The 16716-nt window shown below is 41.7% G+C and overlaps 1 protein-coding gene across 1 annotated transcript in view; it reads left to right on the top strand.

Moving 5' to 3' along the window:
- The window catches only part of pof1b (POF1B actin binding protein), a 106228-nt gene that overhangs the window by 78493 nt on the left and 11019 nt on the right, over window positions 1–16716 (top strand). Inside the window, exons 11-12 of the mRNA XM_070882109.1 lie at window positions 4553–4675; window positions 16394–16522. Coding sequence (XP_070738210.1) covers window positions 4553–4675; window positions 16394–16522 — 252 coding nt within the window. The remainder of the gene's footprint in view (window positions 1–4552; window positions 4676–16393; window positions 16523–16716) is intronic.

The raw sequence follows: 16716 nt of genomic DNA, 5'->3' as shown, positions 1-16716 counted from the left end.
GTTGGTAGAACTGTTGAGTTGTGAGTGGCTTAGCCAGTCACGTGATGTTCACAAGACTCAATAAAACCCCAGCCAGTTGGGTTCAGGGGGCCCACGATGAGGCAGGTGGTTGTGAGCCTGGTGGATGAACCAGTAATGTGTAGTGTGATTGTTAAATCTTTGCTAATAAACCAACTGGTTCTTAATAGCAATGTGTTGCTATGAATTCTTAAGCAAAGAACCCATGAAGCAAATACATTACAACCTGTTTCACATGAATTCATGGGAATGGCCATGTGTGAAATAGGACTTGTTAACATAATCTAGATTCAAACCATTTGAAAAGTCTTGCTTCATTATATGTTAATATCCTCTTAACTATGTAAATATGCTTATATGCCTTCTGGTACTGTGCCAAAAAATTATTTCTGAAAGAAAGTTTCTGAAATGTTTGGACCATGTACCAGCCTATCTTTGCATTTAATAGGTTTCCTGCCAGAAATTCCTTAAATCCCGAACACAAGTAGATTATTTGATGTTACAGTTTGTTTGTAAATGTATTATAATCCTGCTGACTAGAGAATATGTGAACCCATCAAAATGCTCCCCTCCCCTCAGCCTGTTCTGAACTAAAGATCAAATATAAAGCAAGGTCATTTTTGGAATATATTGTTTTTTTTTAAAACGACTACTCTACTCGGTAGCTATAGTAAAACTGAATGCACTCAAATCCCGTAGAACATGAGGGCATTGTGCTTGAGGATTCCATCAGTTTAGAAAAGAAGAATCAATTGACAAAGCTCTGTAATTGTGCTCAGTCAAAAAAATGAAGACCATGAACAACAATTCCATTATACATGTTGAAAGCAAGGACACGACTGCTGCCAACGAACCGGAAGTGGTCACGCATGTGCAATTCCAGTATTTTTTAAAAAGACGGTGAAGTTGAGCATGCACCCTGCTTAGATGATAGAAAAGATGGTTGGAAAAATAACTCATTAAACTTGAGATAAAGTTGAGCCTGGGTTGCTAATGGGAAAATTATGTGCGTTTTAAATTTTATTTGCATTTCTTTATAATAAAATTATTTCCAACAAGGGAAAAAAAATGCTATAAGACACCTTAAAATAACGAGGATGTTTATCGAGCCAATCCAACGGGAGTGTTTCAATATTCGTTTCCCTGTTTATTCTCAAATCGGGGTCTCCACAGAACTACAAATCTTAACTGTAAAGATGGAAAATATTACAAATAATAAATGGATTTTGATCATCAAAAACAAATAAGAATTGGCATTTACCCATTCCTCCGTCTGTTGTGAATGTTATTTTTTAAATTTAGGACCTTCTGGTAGCTTCTGATTCGTTGGCAGGCGCCCCTCCATAAAAACAATGAAACTTCTAAGGAATGCTGCCTTATTTCAGTAAAATTAGCCAGCAGGCTATTGTATTTAATGTGCTCAAAAAAACTGGTTAAACTTTCAGTATTATGTGGTACCCTGGCCCCACTGAGAAGGTGATCTCTTGTGGTGCATTTAATGAGCCGTTGAACAGGATGCACAACTTAAAATACGAACTTGTAACACGTCTATAAGAGGCTCTCGAGTAAGTGCACTTGATCCCTTAATGTTTCATAGCAGAAATAATGCTCTCTGTCAATGACATCGCCATCTCTGAGAGGTTAGTTCTGTATCAGAAAATAGACAGCGTGTGAATAAATGGCGCGTTATCTTGATCACCACAATAATCCAGTCTCGGTGACTATTTTAAAGATTGACTGTGATGTTGCTCACCTATCTATACTTTGTAAGGATTATAAACTCCTTAGAATCTGTTGAATAGTTTTAGTTTATATGACTATAGATTGGTTATCGCATGCTATAAATTGCGGCTGGCTACTCCTGATGATAGCTGGAAAACATGTTGGGAGTAGTAATTCTCAAGAAAGTCTAGTTTGTAATTTGTTGACTGTGATCCACCCAAAATCTGCCCAGTGCTGGAATATGATTGATTTATTGGCAGCCTGCAGGAAAACGTCATCACTTACACAGAAACGTAGCATGACCTAAAGCTTTGCTAATCAATGGACATGCTGGAGCCTATTCTTTCTACCATCAGAAATTTTTGCTACTTCACAGCAACTCTCGACGCCGAACTGGGGTGTCAGCCCTTGTTACAGTTGTCTCTGCCTGCAACTAATGTTTAGTTAAAAAAAATAAAATGGGGAATATTTCACGCTGAAAAATTGTTCAAAAAAAAATTCTGTATTCCCTGATACTCTGATGATTAACTCTGGCCTTCATTAACGAAGCAATATCACAGTTTAGCAACCTCAGTAAGATTATTCGCCTCACTGGAAGGAATTATCGCAGCAGTCTATTAATGAAACCACAATGCTTTCGGATGAGACCTTAAACCGAGGCCCTGTCTGCTTTCTCAAGTGGACGTAAAAGATCGAAGTGACTATTTGTACTGTGCTTTTTCTGTCGAGTTCCTGCCCCCGATGCCTCCCGCCCGAACCGGAAGTGCCGGAACCAGAAGTGCGGCCCCGGACCGGAATCAGTCCGACCACGTGAGCTGCTGATCCTCCAAGAGCCTGCTTATACTCAGACAGCCGGGCAGGCAGGCAGAGAGGCAGCCGAACACCCCACTGGGCCACCAAGCCCCGAACTCCCCGCTGGGCCATCGGGAAGGCAGCGGGCAGAAAGAGCTGGCAGGCAACTGCGGGGGAGAGGGAGCCTGGTTTTGGGGGGGTGGGGGAAAGAGAGAGAACTCGGAAGACAAATCACGTTCTTCCAACTCCATTTACTCCTAGACCTGACATCATTGGAGTGGATGAAATCCAGAAGTCACAACACTGACACTTCATGCCCTATAAACCTGCTAACAATCCGCACACAATGCCCCATCACTTGCACTTAGGAGGGACTTAGGCTGGGGAAGGGATGCACTCGCACTGGGGGGGCAAAGGACTTTGGCTGGGGATGGGATGCATTTGCGCTAGTATAAGGGACACTGGCTGGCACTTGGTGGCTTCTGGGCGATCTATCCTCTGTGTGGCTTCTGGAAGTCAAAGTGAATCGAGTTGCAATTTGCGAAGTTAGTGCGAAGTTAGTGAGAACTTGGGCTGGCCCGTTCCAGTTACACATTCCAAAGAAACTTCAGGGTGTGGCTTATCCTCCAAGAAAACCAATCAGAGACCAGGGACGGCCATTTTTACAATACAAATAAATGCATCTGTAAAATATCCCATGGCACTATTTCGAAGAAGAGCAGGGGAGTTATCCACATTGTCCTACCCAATATTTATCCCTCAATCAACAACAAAAAAACAGATAATCTGGTCACTATCATCATAGGCAGTCCCTCAAAATCGAGAAAGACTTGCTTCCACTCTAAAAGTGAGTTCTTCGGTGACTGTGAACAGTCCAATATGGGAATTACAGTCTGTCACAGGTGGGACAGACATTCAAGGAAAGGGTGGGTGGGACTGGTTTGCTGCAAGCTCCTTCCACTGCCTGCGCTTGGTTTCTGCATGCTCTCAGCAATGAGACTCGAGGTGCTCAGCGCCCTCCCGGCTGCACTTCCTCCACTTAGGGCGGTCTTTGGCCAGGGACTCCCAGGTGTCGGTGGGGATGTTGCATTTTATCAAGGAGGCTTTGAGGGTATCCTGGAAACGTTTCCTCTGCCCACCTGGGGCTTGCTTGCCATGCAGGAGTTCCGAGCAGAGCGCCTGCCTTGGGAGTCTTGTGTCAGGCATGCCAACAATGTGGCCCGCCCAACAGAGCTGGTCGAGTGTGGTCAGTGCTTCGATGTTGGGGATGTTGGCCTGTTCGAGGACGCTAACATTGGTGCATCTGTCCTCCCAGGGGATTTGCAGGATCTTGTGGAGACCTAGTTGGTGGCATTTCTCCAGAGATTTGAGGTGTCTACTCTATATGGTCCACGTCTCTGAGACATGCAGGAGGGCGGGAGAAATATTACCAACGATTTCTCTGCCAGATCCTGGTCACTATCACATTGCTATTTGTAGGAGCTTGCTGTGCGCAAATTGGCTGACCCGTTTCCCACATTACAACAGTGACTACACTCCAAAAGTACTTAATTGGCTGTAAAGCGCTTTGAGATGTCCGGTGGTCATGAAAGGCGCTATATAAATCCAAGTCTTTCTTTAAAACGGCAACAGATGCATTGTCGTAATTTGTAAATTTTATGTAGCTAAGATGCTTCAATACATCTTCATTATTTTTGTGGCAAAAACACACGAGCCTATACATTCCTGTAAGGACCACAAATGGCTGGAAAAGAGTGCAAAGCTCCCCAGAAGGGGGTCATTTTAACTTTTATCACTGTGTTTAAAAAAAAAATAGACGCTAGCAAATCGGCCGTCCGATTTACACCTGCCCAATTTTCTTTTATATTGACTTCAGGTGCAGCTTTGTACGTGAGCAGGCAGTAGTGGGATTGGACAATTGCAATTTAGGTGAAATTTAAAGGGATGTGGATAATTAAAAAAAGGGGGCCAGAAGTTTTTGCAGCATTTGGACACTGATTATAATACTTACTGTTTACAGCTGACCAAGAGCCCAACAAGTCAATCTTCCAGCTCAATATTTACTACGGAAATCACAAATAATTACTATGAAATGGTCAACAAGCTGCGTGAAGAAAAGGACAAGGAGATCGGTTCTTTGAGGGTACGGAAATTATTTTCTTGTTCTCACTGTTTTCAATATAACATGATCATTATCCTTTGCAAGTCCACATTGGAAATTATAAATGCTGATCATATAATCTTACAGCACAGAAGGAGACCATTTGGCACATCGTGCCTGTGCCAGCACTTTGAAAGAGCTATCCAATTAGTCTCACCCCCCTGCTCTTTCCCCATAACCCAGCATTTTTCCCTTTTCAAGTATTTATCCAATTCTCTTTTGAATGTTACTATTGAATCTGCTTCCACCAGCCTTTCAGGCATTGCATTCCATAAGAACATATTCCAGGAGAAGGCCATCTAGCCCCTCGAGCCTGCTCTGCCATTCAATAAGATCATGGCTGATCTGATCTTGGCCTCAACTCCACTTCCCTGCCCTTTCCTCATAACCCTTGACTCCCTTATCGTTCCAGATCACAACACCAAAGTACATTGACCTTGGTTTTAGTTATAGAATTCACTGGCCAATTAAAATGTCTCACTCTCACTGGCCAATTAAAATGTCTCACTTTCACTGGCCAATTAAATGACAATTAACACAAAAGTGTAAGAAAAAGGGTGATGTGGGCCCTTTGAAACAGATGCAAGTAATATTGCAAATGAAAATAGAGAAATTGCAGACTTGTTGAATAATTACTTTGTGCCAGTCTTTCCAGTAGAGAAAGAGAATAATATACCTGGCATTCCAGGGAGACTAATAATCAATCAAGGACTGGAACTCACTGAAGTTAAAGTAAGCAAGTATTTTAAAAAAATAATTGCGCTAAAGACTGATACATCCCCAGGACCTGATGGTTTCCACCCCAGGATTTTAAAGGAAGTAGGTGAGGAAATTGCAGATGCTTTAACTATAGTCTTCCAAAGGTCTCCCATTTCAGGAATTGCCCCTTTTTAGATTGGACAATTGCAAATGTAACTCCACTATTTAAAAAAAGGTGATTGAACAAAACCAGGAAATTATAGACCTGTTAGTCTAACATCTGTTGTGAGGAAGTTATTGGAATCTATAAGGTGAGAGTGACTGAGCACTTGAAGAGATCTGAGCTGATTAGAGAGAGCCAACATGGATTTGTAAAGGGTCGGTTATGTCTAACCTAGTTGAATCTTTTGAGGAAGTAACTAAAGTAGTTGACTAGGGAATGTCTATGGATGTCATTTATATGGACTTCCAGAAGATATCCAATAAGGTTCCACATAAGAGACTGTTAGTTAAAATTAAAGCTCATGGAATTGAAGGCAAATTACTGACTTGATTTGGAGATTGGTTGGGTGGTAGAAGACCGAGAGTAGGGATAATGGGTATTTACTCGAACTGGAATGAAATGACTCGTGGTGTCCCACAAGGATCTGTGCTGGGCCTCAACTATTCACTATATTTACTAATGGCTTAGATAACACAATAGAGAGCCATATATCTAGGTTTGCCAATGACACGGAGATTGGTGGCATAGCAAGTAGTGTGGATGGAAGCATAAAGTTACAAAGAAACATTGAAATATTCAATGAGTGTGGAAAAAGGATAGTTCCAAGTATTTTTAAATAGTGAAAAGCTAGTAACAGTGGAGGTCTAAAGTGATTTAGGGGTCTATGTGCGCAGATCACTAAAATGCAGTTGTCCGGTGCAAACAATAATCAAAATGGCTAATGGATTGCTGGCCTTTATAACTAGAGGGCTAGAATATATACAAAAGCCCTAGTTGGACCACATCTGGAGTACTGAGTAGAGTTCTAGACAGTACAATTTAGAAAGGATACATTGGCCTTGGAAGGAGTGCAGTGCAGATTCACCAGAATGTTACCGGGGCTCCAAGGGTTAGATTATTAGGAGAGATTACATAAACTAGGCCTGTATACCCTGGACTATAGAAGGTTAAGGGGTGATTTGATTGAAATTTTTAGGATTTTGAAAGGAATTTATAGGGTAGATAGAGACAATCTATTTTCACTGGTGGGGAGTCTGGGACAGGGGGACATGGTCTTAAAATCAGAGCCAGGCCATTCAGAGAGAAGTTAGGAAACACCACTTCTTGCAAAGTGTGGCAGAAGTGTGGAACTCCTCTCCCACCAAAAGCAGTAGATGTTAGCTCAGTTCATTTTCATAGGTCGTTGCTGGACAAGGGTTTTAAGGTATATGGGGCGAAGGTGGGTAAATGGAGTTAGGCTACAGATCAGCCATGTTCTCTGAATGGCAGAACAGGCTCGAGGGGCTGAATGGCCTACTCCTGTTCCAATGACTCACTCACACTGATCAATTAACTGAGTCACTCTTAAATGAGCTTAAGTGGGGCTATCAATTAACGTGTAGCTGATTCATAAGAACATAAGAAACAGGAACAGGAGTAGGCCATACGGCCCCTTGAGCCTGCTCCGCCATTCAACAAGATCATGGCTGATCTAATCATGGACTCGCTCCACTTCCCCGCCCGCTCCCCATAATCCCTTATCGCTCAAGAAACTGTCTATTTCTGTCTTAAATTTATTCAATGTCCCAGCTTCTACAGTTCTCCGAGGCAGCAAATTCCACAGATTTACAACCCTCAGAGAAGAAATTCCTCCTCATCTCTGGACGGCTCCTTATTCTAAGATCATGTCCTCTAGTTCTAGTCTCCCCCATCAGTGGAAACATCCTCTCTGCATCCACCTCGTCAAGCCCCCTCATAATCTTATATGTTCCGATAAGATCACCTCCTCTTCTGAATTCCAGTGAGTAGCAGCCCAACCTACTCAACTTTTTCTCATAAGTCAACCCCCTCATCCCCAGAATCAACCTAGTGAACCTTCTCTGAACTGCCTCCAAAGCAAGTATATCCTTTCGTAAATATGGAAACCAAAACTGCCCACAGTATTCCAGCTGTGGCCTCACCAATACCTTGTATAGCTGTAGCAAGACTTCCCTGCTTTTATACTCCATCCCCTTTGCAATAAAGGCCAAGATACCATTGGCCTTCTGATCACTTGCTGTACCTGCTTTTTGTGTTTTCTTTTGTGTTTCATGCACAAGTACCCCCAGGTCCCGCTGTATTGCAGCACTTTGCAATCTTTCTCCATTTAAATAATAACTTGCTTTTTGATTATTTTCAGCCAAAGTGCATGACCTCACTTTCCAACATTATATTCCATCTGCCAAATTTTTGCCCACTCACTTAATCTGTTCATGTCCTTTTGCAGATTTTTTGGTGTCCTCCTCACACATTGCTTTTCCTCCCATCTTTGTATCGTCAGCAAACTTCGCTACATTACACTCAGTCCCTTCTTCTAAGTCATTAATATAGATTGTAAATAGTTGGGGTCCCAGCACTGATCCCTGCAGCACCCTACTAGTTACTGGTTGCCAACCAGAGAATGAACCATTTATCCTGACTCTCTGTTTTCTGTTAGTTATCCAATCTTCTATCCATGCTAATATATTACCCCCAACCCCGTGAACTTTTATCTTGTGCAGTAACCTTTTATGTGGCACCTTGTCAAATGCCTTCTAGAAGTCCAAATACACCACATCCACTGGTTCCCCTTTATCCATCCTGTTTGTTACATCCTCAAAGAAGTCCAGCAAATTTGTCAAACATGACTTCCCCTTCATAAATCCATGCCGACTCTGCCTGACTGAATTTTGCTTATCCAAATGTCCTGCTACTGCTTTAATAATGGACTCCCAACATTATCAACCACAGATGTTAGGCTAACTGGTCTATAGTTTCCTGCTTTTTGTGTGCCTCCCTTTTTAAATAGAGACATTACATTTGCAGTTTTCCAATCTGTTGGGACCTCCCCAGAATCAGGGAATTTTGGTAAATTATAACCAATGCATCCACTATCCCTGCCGCTACTTCACTTAACACCCTAGGATGCAAACCATCAGGTCTAGGGAATCTATCTGCCTTTAGTCCCATTATCTTACTGAGTACCACCTCTTTAGTGATGGTGATTGTGTTAAGTTCCTCCCCCTCTATAGCCCCTTGACTATTCACTGTTGGAATATTGTTAGTGTCCTCTACCGTAAAGACTGATACAAAATATTTGTTCAGAGTTTCTGCCATCTCCATGTTCCCCATTACTAGTTCCCTGGTCTCGTCCTCTAAGGGACCAACATTGACTTTAGCCATTCTCTCTTTTTTTTTTTTTTCCTTTTTATATACCTAATATGAACTCTTTCTATCTGTTTTTATAATTTGTGCTAGTTCACTTTCATAGTCTATCTTCCCTTTCTTAATCATTTTTTTAGTCATTCTTTGCTGGCTTTTAAAAGCTTCCCAGTCTTCTGTCCTCCCACTAGTTTTGGCCACTTTGTATGCCCTTGTTTTTAATTGGATACCGTTGTTTATTTCTTTAGTTAACCAAGGGTGACTATCTTTTCTCTTACACCCTTCCCTCCTCACTGGAATATATTTTTCTTGAGAGTTGTGAAATATCTCCTTAAATATATCCCACTATTCATCAACCGTCCTACACTTTTTTCCCAGTCCATTTTACCCAACTCTGCCCTCATACCTCATAGTCTCCTTTATTTAAGCTTAGTACGCTGGTTAGAGATCCAGCTTTCTCACCCTCCGCCTGAATTTGAAATTCAACATGCTATGATCATTCATTCCAAGCGGATCCTTTACTAGGAGATTGTTTATTAATCCTGTCTCATTACACAGGACCAGATCTGAGATAGCCTGCCCTCTGGTTGGTTCCGTTACATACTGCTCAAGAAACCCGTCCCTTATGTACTCTATGAACTCCTCCTCAAGGCTACCCTGACCAATTTAATTTGTCCAATCAATATAGAGGTTAAAATCACCCATGATTATTGCTGTTCCCTTTTTACAAGTCCCCACTATTTCCTGGTTTATGCTCCGACCAACAGAATTGCTACTGTTAGGGGATCGATAGACTATGCCCACCAGTGACTTTTTCCCCTTATTGTTCCTTATCTCCACCCAAACTGTTTCAACACCCTTATCATTTGAGCCAATATCGTTTCTTACTATTACAGTGATTCCATCCTTTATCAATAGTGCTACCCGACCTCCTTTTCCTTGCTGTCTTTCCTTCCGGATGGTCAAATACCCCTGAAGATTTAATTCCCAGTCCTGGTCACCTTGTAACCATGTCTCTGTAATGGCTATCAGATCATACCTGTTTGTCTCAATTTGTGCCGTCAACTCATCTATTTTGTTACAAATGCTACGTGCATTTAGACAAAGTGCCTTTAAGTTTGTTTTTTTACTTTTTTTTCTTGCTTGCTTCCTCTCTCCTTCAAACTCACTTTCTTTATTTTTGCTTGCTAATTCCAGCTTTACTCCCCTTCCGACTGAATCTATTTTCAGGTTCCCATCCCCCTGCCAAGCTAGTTTAAACCCTCCCCAACAGCACTAGCAAAGCCCCTTTGCGAGGATATTGGTCCCGGCTCTGTTGTGGTGCAACCTGTCCGGCTTGTACAGGTCCCACCTCCCCCAGAAGCGGTCCCAATGCCTCAGGAAACTAAAGCCCTCCCGCCTGCACCATCTCTCTCCAGCCATGTATTAAACATAGAAACATAGAAAATAGGTGCAGGAGCAGGCCATTCAGCCCTTCTAGCCTGCACCGCCATTCAATGAGTTCATGGCTGAACATGAAACTTTAGTACCCCCTTCCTGCTTTCTCGCCATAACCCTTGATCCCCCGAGTAGTAAGGACTTCATCTAACTCCCTTTTGAATATATTTAGTGAATTGGCCTCAACTACTTTCTGTGGTAGAGAATTCCACAGGTTCACCACTCTCTGGGTGAAGAAGTTTCTCTTCATCTCGGTCCTAAATGGCTTACCCCTTATCCTTAGACTGTGACCCCTGGTTCTGGACTTCCCCAACATTGGGAACATTCTTCCTGCATCCAACCTGTCCAAACCCGTCAGAATTTTAAACGTTTCTATGAGGTCTCCTCTCACTCTTCTGAACTCCAGTGAATACAAGCCCAGTTGATCCAGTCTTTCTTGATAGATCAGTCCCACCATCCCGGGAATCAGTCTGGTGAATCTTTGCTGCACTTCCTCAATAGCAAGAATGTCCTTCCTCAAGTTAGGAGACCAAAACTGTACACAATACTCCAGCTGTGGCCTCACCAAGGCCCTGTACAACTGTAGCAACACCTCCCTGCCCCTGTATTCAAATCCCCTCGCTATGAAGGCCAACATGCCATTTGCTTTCTTAACCGCCTGCTGTACCTGCATGCCAACCTTCAATGACTGATGTACCATGACACCCAGGTCTCGTTGCACTTTCCCTTTTCCTAATCTGTCACCATTCAGATAATAGTCTGTCTCTCTGTTTTTACCACCAAAGTGGATAACCTCACATTTATCCACATTATACTTCATCTGCCATGCATTTGCCCATACACCTAACCTATCCAAGTCACTCTGCAGCCTCATAGCATCCTCCTCGCAGCTCACACTGCCACCCAACTTAGTGTCATCCACAAATTTGGAGATACTACATTTAATCCCCTCATCTAAATCATTAATGTACAATGTATTCATCTGCTCTATCCTCCTATTTCTGTACTCACTAGCTCGTGGCACTGAGAGTAATCCGGAGATTACTACTTTTGAGGTCCTGTTTTGTAATCTCTCTCCTAGCTCCCTAAACTCTGCCTGCAGGACCTCATCCCACTTCCTACCTATGTAATTGGTACCAATGTGGACCACGACCTCTGGCTGTTCACCCTCTCCTCCCAGAATGCCCTGTAGCCGCTCGTTGACATCCTTGACCCTGGCACCAGGGAGGCAACATACCATCCTGGAGTTACTGTGAATATAGTTTATATTAATTTTAATAAATGAGCTTGTATACACCAGCATTATGATTTACTCTTAGATAGAAAAGATTCTGTGGAGGAGCTATAAAAAGCTTTTGGTGCTGAACTACATTACTTGTTCCATAGTGCACTGTGAGTAGCAGGACTGTTCCTTGATTATTATGGCATCATGATATCTGTTCATACATCACATCATATTGTGTATATGAAGTTTGGTAGTGGACAAGTTAATGGATATGAAGTCTGTGAAACAGTTTCACAGGAATTACTTTTTCATGAGGTACTATGTATTGGTTTTAATGTCCCTTCGTCTCTCATCTCTCCTCCCCTCCCTTGCCCATACTGCAAATATCTGATTTGTTTGCTAATTTTGCTGAATCCAACATCATTCTTGGTAAAGTAATTACCTTTCTGGTTCTGACTGTACTTTGAAGCAACAGCTTTTTAAAAAAAAAATGTATTTGTTCAATAAGAACATAAGAAATAGGAGCAGGAATAGGTCATTTGGCCCATTGAGCCTGATCCGCCATTCGATAAGATCATAGCCGATCTTCTACCTCACCTCCACCTTCTCCCCATATCCCTTGAGTCCCTTAATATCCAAAAATCTATCGATCTCTGTCTTGAATATACTCAATGACTGAGCATCCACAGCTGACAGGGGTAGAGAATTCCAAAGATTCACAACTCTTTAAGTGAAGAAATTTCTCCTCATCTCAGTCCTAAATGGCAATCCCTTATTCTGACACTGACCGATAGTTCTCGAGTCCCCAACAAGTGGAAACACCCTCCCAATCAAGCCCTTTCAGAATTTTATATGTTTCAATGAGATCTCTCATTCTTCTAAACTCTAGAGAATATAGGCCTGGTCTACTCAATCTCTCATCATAGGACAATCCCCTCATCCCATGAATCAGTCGAGTGAACCTTCATTGCACTCCTTCTAAGGCAAGTATATCCTTCCTTAGGTAAGGGGACCAAAACTGTTGACAGTACTCCAGATGTGATCTCACTACAACTGTAGGACTTCTCTACTCTAATACTCCAATTCCTTTGTAATAAAGGCTAATGTACCATTTGCTTTCATAATTGCTTGCTGTATCTGCACATGTTAACTTTCTGTGATTTGTGTATAAGGACACCCAGGTCCCTTTTGAATACCAATATTTCCCAGTCTCTCTCCATTTAAAAAATATTCTGGTTTTCTATTTTTCCTACCAAAGTGGATAACTTCTCCACATTATGGGCTCAATTTTTCCCAGTATTTGCGTTGTTTTTTTTTGGAGCAGGCTGCTTTTTCTCCCCTAACTTAAAAATCCCCAGTTTCCCCAATCAATTTGCACCAGCGTAATTGAGTTGGTTACGAATTTTTTAAGTCCGTTTTTTTTTCAGCCAAAGGGGTTGTAACCAGCCACCTACGCCACTTCTGGCCATTTAGGGAAGTTTGGCCAGCTGAGAGTTACTCCAGTTCTGATTAGGCCAGTGTATGTGGCCTGTCCTGAAAAACCTTTCCTAGAGTTAAGGAAATTGGCGCAGTAAGGAAAGCAGCACAGCAGATGCCTGGACACACTGAAAGAATTGAAAAACACATAACAGCAACTTGCCTCCAACCTCACCTGAAGGCTGTCCGGCCCCATTCTCGGTCCCCGTTCACACACACAGTCCGTCCCATTCTCGGTCCCCAGAGAGAGAGTAAGTCGAACCAGTGACCGAGAATGGGACTGAACAGCCTTCAGGTGGGGTTGGAAGTAAGTTGGTGCTATGTGTTTTTCAATTCTTTTAACGTGATGGGAGGTGGCTGTATGCTTCACTTTGCAGCCTCAGCTCGCATTGTACATTGTGTCCCTGGTTACCATGGTAGCCCGATCTTTTTGGCGCAGATCAAGGCTCCACCCCCAAAACTAAAGGTCGGGTTAGGCCATGCCAAAATGAAGAGATCCAATGGGGAAACTTACAACACTTTTTTTTGGCGTTCTTGGGCTCAAAAAAATCGGGCGGAACTCTTCAATGCTTTGGGGAAAATTGAGCCCTATATGCCATCTGCCATGTTCTTGCCCAATCATTTAACCTGTCTATATCTCTTTACAGCCTCTTTACATCCTTCTCACAGTTTATTTTCACACCCAGTAAACTTGGATACATTAAACTCAGTCCCCTCATCTAATTCATTGATATAGATAAATAGCTGAGGCTGAAGCACTGATCCTTGCGGTACCCCACTAGTTACAGCCTGCCAACCTGACCTCTACATTTTCTGTCCATTAACCAATCCTCAATCCACGCTAGTATATTGCCCCCAATCCCATGAGCCCTAATTTTGTGAAAAAACCTCTTGTATGGCACCTTATCGAATGCTTCTTGAAAATACAAATACAATGCATCCACTGATTTTTCCCTTATCTACCCTGCTAGTTACAACCTCAAAAAACTCTTAACAGATTTGTTAAATACAATTCATCAATCCATGTTGACTCTGCCCAATCATATTATGATTTTCTAAGTGCCCTGTTCCCACTTCCCTAATAATATATTCTAGCATTTTCCCTACTACTGATGTCAGGCTAACTGGCCTATAGTTCCCTATTTTCTCCAGTACAATTTCTTTACTAATACTAATTTCTTTAAGTTCCTCATTCTTGCTAGATCCTTGTTTCCCCATTATTTCCAGAATGTTTTTTGTCTGCTATCATGAAGACAGATACAAAGTATTTGTTTAATGTCCCTGCCATTTCCTTTATTCCCCATTATAATTTTTCCTGTCTCTGCCTCCAGGGCACCCACATTTACTTTTGCTATTCTTTTCCTTTTTACATACCTATAGAAGTTTTTATAATCTGTTATTATATGTCTTGCTAGTTTACTCTCATTCTCTCTTGCTTCATCAATTTCTTGGTCATCCTTTGCTGAATTCTAAAATCTTCCCAATCCTCAGGCTTACTACTCCTTTTGGCAACATTATAAGCCTCTTCCTTTCATCTAATACTATCTTTAACCTCTCATCTTAGGCAGAATTTGATCACTTTACCCATGAGGTTTTTATTCCTGAGGGAAATGTATATTCTTTGTGACTATGAATTAATTCTTTAAATGTTTGTCATTATCTACCATCATATTTTTCAATCTATGTTAGGCAACTCGTCCCTCATACCTACATAGTTTTCTTTGTTCAAATTTAAGACCCTCGTTTCAGATTTAGCTAAATCACACTCAAACTCCATATAAAATTCTATCATATTATGATCACTCTTCTCCAGAGGCTCCTTTACTACAATTTTATTAATTAACCCTTTCTCATTGCATGATAGTAGATCTAAAATGGCTGTTCTCTAGTTGGTTATTCGACATCCTGATCAAGAAAATGATCTTGAATACATTCCATGAACCCATCCTCCACAGTATTATTGCAAATTTGGTTTGCTCAGTCTATGTAAACATTAAAGTTCCCCCATGATTATTGTATTACCCTTGTTTCACGCACCTCTAATTTCCTGATTTATATTCTGCCCAACACTACAACTTTTGTTAGGGGGCTAATAAGCTACTACCAGCAGTGTTTTCTGCCCCGTGCTGTTTCTTAGCTCCATCCAAACTGATTCTACGTGTTGATTTTCCGAGCCAAGATCCTTTCACTCTACTATATTTATCCCATCCTTTTATTATCGGACTATCCCCACCCCACCCATTTCCATTTTGCCTATCTCTTCTAAATGTCAAATATCCTGGAATATTTAGTTCCCAACCTTGTTCATTCTGCAACCACATCTCCATAATGATTATTAAATCAAACCCATTTATTTCTTAATATCACCTGAGTACATTATTATGCATCAATTGTCTTTAGTTTCTTATTTCAAAATCCAGTGTATTTCCTCAGTCAGCCTCACTGTTGCAATTAAGTTTGCATTTTCTTGCTTGACTTGCTCTCCCCACCCAGACTGATTCCCTTTGTTAAAGAATATGTTCCTACCTGAATTACTCTCCCAAATGAAGTGTGTTTCTCCCAAGTGTTCCTTACTTTGATTCTACTGACTTGTATTCACATTTTAGAACACACATATCCAGTTCACATTTCTCATACCCATCTCCTGCTTCCTTGACCCCATTCCCACTAAAGTGCTGAGCACCCAACTTCCACTCCTGGCCACCAGTATTAATGGTTCCTTCTTCTCGAGTACTGTGCGCATTCCTTTCAAGGCAGCCATCATTAATTGCCGCCTCAAAAAAAAACACCCTTGATCCCTCTGTCCTTGCACACTACCACACCAAGTCCTGCTCACCCATCACCCCTGTCCTCGTTGCCTCCAAAGTACCTCAAATTAAAACTTCTCATCCTCTTGTTTAAATCTCTTAATGGCTTCACTCCTCCCTATGTAACCTCCTCCACCCCCCAAAACTCTTCGTTACTCTGACTCTGAACTCTTGTATATCCCCCCAGCTTCACACCACCAAAGACAGCCTGCCTTCAACAGCTTAGGTACAGGCTCAGGAATCTCCACATCCTTTTCCTCCTTTCAGATCCACTTCCACCCCTCCAAATATTTCCTCTTTTGGCTCGGCATCTAGTTTTCTGATTAGACCTCTCTGAAATGCCTTGGGATGTTTTTCTATGTTAGTGCAAGTTGTTGATGATTATTGTCCAGCCCAGTCTCTCCTATGCTTTTATTTGAAGATAGATTAGTGTAGGCAAAGGACTGGGGACCTAAATGTGTAAAGAAATTGGAATTTAAAAAAGTGTTAATCTAATTATTAGGGTTTCCAAGTGCAATAACAATTTGGTTGCAAAAATACTGTTTAAACAGAAAATAGGAGAAAGCTGAAGTTAACATGCTGTTGTAATGTTCCTTCTCGGAAGAGGGTTCATTGTTCAGGTATGAGCTGTGGATCTGACTCATCTTTTAATATAACTTATTTGTCTCTTTTAGTCACAAATCAGCAATATGAAACGTGAAATGTCATCAGGACAAGACAGTTCCAGCAGCATGCAATTTAAATTGATGCAATACAGTAATAGCCTGAGTGAGATGGAGACCATCATCAAACAAAAGAATGAGGTGAGTAAGGTCCTGTGGCTTCTCTTTAATTTCAATGACACTGTCATGGCAGTGTAAGAATGAATCCAGTACAGAATCTGCTGTGAAACACCTGGTTATTGTGGCTTTGGATTAGCATTGCAGTGTTCTATGGAATGGAGTGCTGGAATGGCACAATAGGTAGGGACCCAAATCAAAATTAAGAATCACCAATC

Source organism: Pristiophorus japonicus, chromosome 6, assembly GCF_044704955.1.
Source record: "Pristiophorus japonicus isolate sPriJap1 chromosome 6, sPriJap1.hap1, whole genome shotgun sequence".
In the NCBI taxonomy this organism is placed as follows: Eukaryota; Metazoa; Chordata; class Chondrichthyes; family Pristiophoridae; genus Pristiophorus; species Pristiophorus japonicus.
This window is presented reverse-complemented; position numbering and strand designations above follow the sequence as displayed.